Genomic DNA, 7,500 nt, shown 5'->3' on the forward strand with positions numbered 1-7,500 from the left:
TTTTTCTTGTGATTAAAAAAATGAAGACACTTTTTATTAAACAAGTATTTAGATAGTTCAGAGGGCAAAGTAGAAGGTTATAATTGAAAATTAAACCTTAAGAATGAAAAAAAAAAAGATTTGAAAGGCTGGTCCCCTTGAAATGTGCATGCATACAGGGTCATGTTGAAGTTGAATCAGAATGGTGTGAGGTTTCAGTATGCACAAAAAGGAAGAATACCCATGTGAGTTTATGCAAAGCATATTAACATGCAAAAAGTTTTATGTCTATTTAATGTTTTAAGATTTTTTTTTTTTTCCAATTATTTGATTTTTAACATTATTTTTCAACAGATCTGCTGACTGATAATGGTGCTTCCTTGTCAGACGCAGCCAAGCAAAATGTTGTCCGCCTGTCACAGGGCTTTGCTCAGAAACACCAGATGGGGAGCTACAGTTACTTTGCAGACAAAGCAATCTTCCATCTTATGGTGGAAATGACAAAGGTTTGTGATGTAATTTGAATTAATTTTAGCAGAAATGTAGATGTACAGATGAACAGTGGTCATTACAACAAATGTAGAAAAGACATGAATCAGAATGAATATCTGTGCAGTTCATGCATTTGATTGGTTTTGATTGTTTTTGAAGATGTGATCAAAATTGACCAAGACATCTCTTACACACTGAAGATATCTTTTCTCATTCACATCTTTTCTATAGATGTTCTGAATTGTAGTGATAAGAAGTAACATCACCTATTGCAGGTAGATCCAAAACGAGAATGGTCCAAGTTCAAACCAAAGAATGGAGAGTCAATGGGTGAACTACACCACTTCCTATGTGACCCTAGTCATGAACAGCGTGTCATGGCTGCTCGCCACTCTCATCTGCTTATAACAAAGAATGATGGGACTCCTCTGGACTCACGACACCAAGACCAGGTGTTCAGGAAGGTGTATGAGACAGCTCTGGGAAACCTCAGTGTGCAGGTGAGATGGTGCAGCTACCGTGTCATTGAACTGATTATTATTATTATTGTTATTATTGTTATTATTGTTATTATTATTAGAAGTAGTAGTACTAATAGTAGTAGTAGTATCATCATAATTATTATAATTCGTAAGATGTGGTAAGTTTCTGCTATTATTTTCTTAGTTTGGGATTTAAAAAAAAAAAAAAAAAAAAATTAATTAGTACTCTACTACTCACTGATTATAATTTTCTTTGGTTAGCTTTTGAAATGTCATATCTGTAAAGTACCATATATTGTATATAAGTGATTGTTTTGAAAGTCTTATGATCTGATTGTTTTATTTGATTTTACACAATAGTGAATGCAGTCATTAAAGGGACTTTCATTTGCTCTTTGTGACATTAAACATTATAAAATAACAGATTATGAAAAATATTTTCTTTTACCTATCCCTCTGGCATTGATTTTACTTTTCCAGGGCACAGTCCCTGAATCTTTTAGCAAAGATGAAGAGAATAACCGTGTGGCAACATTACTGCTCACTCTGGGGGTCGTAGCAGCCAATTCGCCATACCTAGAGGCCAAAGCACTTTTTGCCATGTGCTTCTGGGCCCCAGGCAAGGAGGTGGATGCTGCACTGGTTGCTAGGGTTGTTACCAGGTAAGAAGTAACTTGTAGGTTTTTTACTGTCAAGATTTTCGTACTGTAAGTAACTTGAATTGGTCTCTCTTTTAATCTGTTTGTTGTATATATTACTCTTAATGGCATAGGATGAATATTATTTTTTATATTTTTATTTACTTTCATATATTTATCCTTAAATTCACTTTTTTGACAAATGGCCAGTTATTCAATCATTATATTTGATAGAAACCCAAATTTCTAAAATGATATCCTCACACTTACCAATTCCTCTCCCCCAATACCCTAGGGTAGCTGAATCAAGAGGAAAGCCACTTCGGAGATACGTGCGGCACCACCTCCCATACCTAGCCAGGGAGTGGCTGCAGCATGGCTATGAGGTAGATGCCTTCCCCTTCTCCCTGCTGGAGTGCACAAGTGCAGAGACCTTCATTCGGGAGAACATAGACATCCTTGTGCCTGTCTTCTTTGAGTGTGACCAGATAGGCCAGCTGGATCACTTAGCCAAGGCTTGTACAAAGGATGTTCCACAGCTACTCCAAGAGACTTTTCCTACACTTATGGCCTACATTTTCCCCTGTATTGCTGCTGAGACTGATGAGGCAACCAAGCAGCATCTGCAGCCTGCAAAGGTTTGCTGGCAGATAGATGAGGGTGTTTGCTGAAGCTGTAGAATTGTTAGACTTTATTGTCATATAGTATTTTCATGTATGTATAGTGTTTACTTTATATATTATCTTATTATTTATAATATGTCCTTTATTGTAGTTATTTCTCTTCTGACAGATTTTTGCAGCTCGTAAGCACTACAAATTTCTGGAAAAGACCCTTGGGTCAGACCAGCTGAACACCCTACTGGATAAAGACATTGATAAGATTACATTGACACTGCTTAAGCTTGTCCATGATCCCAATCCCATGGTTGAGGGGGAAGTTGTGGTGGCTCCCAACCCTCCTCACTTTCCCCCAATCATTGTTGAGAAGACTCTAAAGTATCTAGGAGCTCTCTTTGGTGAGGTAAGTCATTTCTTTTGGTTGTTTTAGAGAGTGATGTCTTTTTTATCCTCGTTGTGAAAAGATAGCTAGCATTATTATCTATTTTCTGTCTTGGAGGCCTGGTGTCATGTTGCTGTTGCGACTATGCTAAAAGTATAATCGGAACTTCCTAACTGAATTGAGTCATCATTGTTTAGATAAACAATGGCCCACCAGAATGAAAACAGGAGAACAATCCCCTACGATCAGCTGCTGTAATTGCCCATTTACCTCAGCCATCTAGTCCTTACCCACACAAAGCACTGGCACATTGAACTAAGATTTCTCAAAACTGCTGAAGAGAGCGGATGCTTGCCACAACTCTGCAAAAAAAAAATATTTCTTTCATTCTCCAATGCTACACATCAAAGATTGATAACATCCACAGTTATCATATGTAAGTACTGTCCATCTTTTGGCCAATTTTGTGTTATTTCTCAGCAAAGTGAATTGAAAAGAAGTGTTGTGTTAATCGTGTGTTTTGAAGACCATGGAGTGTTATGTGGTGTCATGTTGATGGCAAAACCACAACTTGGCTGGAATGGCAATCTTTTTTTAGTGCTTCAGTCCTTGAACATTTATTGTGCATTGAAAACCTTAAACCATGCACTCCGTCCTCATGCATATATGGTTCATCAGTGTACACACAGTAGTATGACTGGCATGCTGTATGATACCGTTTTCTTCCAAAACCGTATGGTTAGTACTGTGCCCATAAGAAACAGGCTCATGACTGTTTCTCTTCCAAGAGTGACTTGAATTTTCCTTTAAACTAAATTAAGGACCCATAATCTCTCCGAAATTGAAGACTTCACTGGTAAAATTAGCAAGTTTTTTTATGGAGCTATTGCTGAGGGACCATAGCGGTTCATTGATCATTGACATTGTTCATTGTGCCAAAAATGTTTGCAGATAGTACAAACACAACCTCCACATGACCCACCATTGAAATTATGGAAGCTAATCACGAAACCGTATTGAAGAGCAGCTAGGAAGAGAAAAGATTCTGAATCTGTTCCTCATTGGGCATCTTTAGAACTTTACAAGCTTTTCATGGCCTCAGCCTCACATGACCAAAAAGGTGTCATGCTTTCCTCGGAGTCCTCTGTTTCTGCTTCGCCAATTCCAGTTCAGTCCTGACTTCTTGTTATTCACCTACAAAGATAATTTCCTATCATGGAAAGCAGGCATCTCTGTACAAAAAGTGAGTCAAATTAATTGAGTTACTAGCTGAAATGATTGACATTTCACCTAAATCAAATGAAAGTCCAAATTATTCATCCTGTCACTCTTTTCCAAAATCATCACTTTGATCATTTTCAGTTGCAGAAAGTCCCATGCCATCAACAATTGAGAAGTCTTTGAGCAATCATTTCTATGATTATTTGCTGCCTCAAAAATAATTCTGTCTTCTCTTTCACAAACACAGAGGCATGATAGATGTTCAAACCTTGAATCTGAATATAGCTCTTCCTTTATTCAGACATCTTATAATGAGAACAACTTGATCTCTCCTTTGGATAACATGGTATGTTACTAGAAATTAACAGTTTTGTAGAAGAGCCCTTTCTACATCCAAGTAGAGGCTGGATGCAGATTCCAGCATATTGGCAAGTAGAACATAATAATGCTGAAGAGTTAGTTGTTTATGACAGAATATTACGAGAAGGTCAGGAAGATCTCGTTCCTATTGAGGATGTGGAAGGCAGGACATTTAACCCAATGGCGTCGGGTATAGAAAATAAAAAAAAACTCTACGCTCTGGCGAACGGCGGCAGCGCGCCGACTCTGAGCGCATGAATTCGGTACATCAAGCCGAATCATTGCCTCGGGGCGTTTTGGCGCGGCGCCACTGCGGACAGCTGCACACCTCAAATCGGGCGTATTGTGATGACGGCGATAGCCGTGACCCGTCGCCATTGAGTTAAGAGTTTGGGAACAGAATGTATTTTATGACAACCAAAGAAAGTAATAGCAAAAGTTTCATCTGTTAAGTGTGCTTGTGCTGTAGCTGACATGGCATAGGCACTGTCAGCTATTGTTTCATTCATTCATTCATGTATATTATATGTATATACTCACAAATATGAATATATATATATGTATACATATAATAAGACATTTGACGGATGGAAAATATTCTTTTTCTATCTTGGAGGTCTGGTGTCAAGATCCTGTAGCAACTATGCTAAAAAGCATAATCGGTACATCCCAACTAAGTTGAGTCATCGTTGTTAAATTAAACAACGGCCCACCAGAACGAAAAACAGGAGAACAATCCCCAACCATCAATTGCCATAATTGCCCATTACCCCTAACCCCCTAACCCCCTAACCCCCTAACCCCCTAACCCCCTAACCCTTACGCACGGGACACACTGGCTTGTTGACCTCAGATCATCAAAACTGCTGAAAAGGAATTTTTAAAAAAAATATGGGAAGGGAGGGAACCCTTTACAACAGACCTCCAAGACAGAAAAAGAACATTTTCCATCCGTCAAATGTCTTATTTTCTGTATCTGGTCTGGTGTCAAGATGCTGAATAGCAACTGAATAGGGGGGGAAAAAAATAATAACTTCAAGAAAAAATTATACTGTAGTACCCACTTATTGAGATACCTGGTTAGGTAGCGTAGTCATGGCCACACAAGGGATGTCCAGTAGATGCGATGTCATGTATCGATTAACAAAAGATCTGCATGAAGAAAACTGACCTGCTTCTTTCACTTTTTCAATATTTAGAGACCTTAAAAAAGTAAGAGTAGAAGCATACTTCCTAACTTGTTGAGCCGTCGGAGCATGACCTGGATCAGCAGATTCAATTATCCTTCTAATTATCTTGGCTACATGAAGTTGGGTGCATGGCCTAAGTGAATCTGGCCATAACCATAGTGCCTCATTTAATCTGCTGGTGTAGATTCTATATAACATTTCAAAGCTGCCACTGGGCATAAAACATGAGAGGATTCATTTTCTAACGATGATGGAATTACTACAGGTTCTAAAAGATGACCTTGCTGTTCATTTTTTGCTAGAAAACGAGGATGAGGTGTAAAAGAGACATAACAAATTATTTAGACCTAATTTTGTTAGAGAATGAGAACGTGAGAGGGCTGCCAGTTGAGAAACCCGCAAACCTGTGGCAAGAGCCACAAGGAAGATTGCTTTGTGAAAAAACACATCCTTTGATAAGGTCCTCTACTTGTAAAGGCTGGAAATTTTTGCTTAAGGCTGTACGTAGAAACTCCACGCGTGTAGACGCAAGTATTCTGTGACATGGTCCATCAGAGTTTCCTGAAGCACCTTCCCTGTTAGTGGAAGTTGATGAGGACACCAGTGAAGAAGATACTGTATCCATGGTTGTGCTTCCCACAGAGGAGCAATCAATAAAACTTTACCTTTGTACAACCTCAAGGGATTAATCACCCGAAGCATTATTGATGTTAGTGGAGGGGGAAAGAGGTACATCGACTTCCATCTGTTCCATTCCTCTAGAATAGCATCTGGACCTCCTTCTACAGTCATCTCTGCTCTTGTCAAATATCTCTTGATTTTGTGATTGGAGTGAGATGCAAAAAGATCAATCTGGGGATGACCTTATTTTTGTGCAAGTTTCTGAAAAACTTCCTGATCCAGAGCCCACTCTACCGAGGATGTGGTCTAACGTGTTAATGCATTTGCCCACTGATTTTTTCCCTCTTCTAGGTGAGATGTAGTTAGATGTAGTGGACGTTGCTTCACAATACCAAAAGGAATCTCCGATGCTTTTAGAAGAGTCTTTGAATGGGAGGAGCCTTGTTTGTTTATACAATAAACAGTTGCAACATTGTCTGATAGAACTTGAATTGACATATCTAGGAAAGATTTTTCCAGACGCAGAGCCTTGATAACCACTTGTAGTTCCCTTACGTTTATGTGTCTTCGTCTCATTGATTTTTTTCCAAAGTCCCAATCTTTGGTGACCTCTTGATGACTGGTAGCCCCATCCCAAGTCTGATGCATCTGTTGTTAGAATCAAAGGAGCTTTGGGAACCCATGGAGAGACCAACATTAGACGTTTCTTCCTCAGCCACCAACATAGATGGGAGTGTATGTGACAAGGGAAAAATACCATCTTGTCTTGATTGTTTGAAGTGAACACTGCACATCCTTTGAGTTGTAGATGCCTTAGATGAATTCTCCCAAAAGGAATAAATTCTGCTGCATGATTTAATGACCCCAGAAGACTTTCCTATTCTCGGCGGGATATATTGATTGACAAAAGATTTTGGAACAATTTTCTCCAACACTTTTTCCGATTGGTTGAACTCAGGGCGACTGTTCCTTGTCTTGTGTCCCATTACAGTCCCAGCCACTGTAGTGACATTGTTGGTTCGCGGTGAGATTTTTGTAGATTGAAAAGGAGACCCATGGAGGTACCCACCTCTATTATATGGCTTATCATCCTTTTGCAGTCTTCGTGTGACTGTCCAATTATGAGCCAATCGTCGATATACCTTAAGACATGAACTCCTCTTTGGATGGATGCTTTAGACTTTCATGCAAATTAGGCGAAAGTTCAATAATTTCAGTTAATAACCCTGTTAATCTTGTTCGCTTTTTGTCCCGAGATGATTGGTTTACATGATGAGCCTTTGTAGGCGATTTACAAGAATCTTGGGACTGAACTGGAATTGGTGAAGCAGAAACAGAAGATTCTGAGGAAATCGCAATACCTTTTTGGCCACGTTGAGGCTAAAGCCATGAAGAGCTTATAAAGTTCTGAAGATGCCCAAGGTAGAACAGATCCAGGATCTCTTGTCTTCCTAGCTGCTCTTAAATATTGTTTCTTAATTAGCTTCCATTCTTTCGATGGTGGATCATCTGGAG

At 39.1% G+C, this 7,500-nt stretch overlaps 1 protein-coding gene across 1 annotated transcript in view; it reads left to right on the plus strand.

The window, feature by feature from the left end:
- LOC125044179 (serine-protein kinase ATM-like) overlaps positions 1–7,500 on the plus strand; it is a 65,094-nt gene that overhangs the window by 25,818 nt on the left and 31,776 nt on the right. The window contains exons 23-27 of the mRNA XM_047640648.1: positions 334–485; positions 747–971; positions 1,434–1,615; positions 1,887–2,229; positions 2,384–2,614. Of these exons, the coding sequence (XP_047496604.1) occupies positions 334–485; positions 747–971; positions 1,434–1,615; positions 1,887–2,229; positions 2,384–2,614 (1,133 nt within the window). The remainder of the gene's footprint in view (positions 1–333; positions 486–746; positions 972–1,433; positions 1,616–1,886; positions 2,230–2,383; positions 2,615–7,500) is intronic.

Source organism: Penaeus chinensis, chromosome 35 (genome assembly GCF_019202785.1).
Source record: "Penaeus chinensis breed Huanghai No. 1 chromosome 35, ASM1920278v2, whole genome shotgun sequence".
Lineage (NCBI taxonomy): Eukaryota > Metazoa > Arthropoda > Malacostraca > Decapoda > Penaeidae > Penaeus > Penaeus chinensis.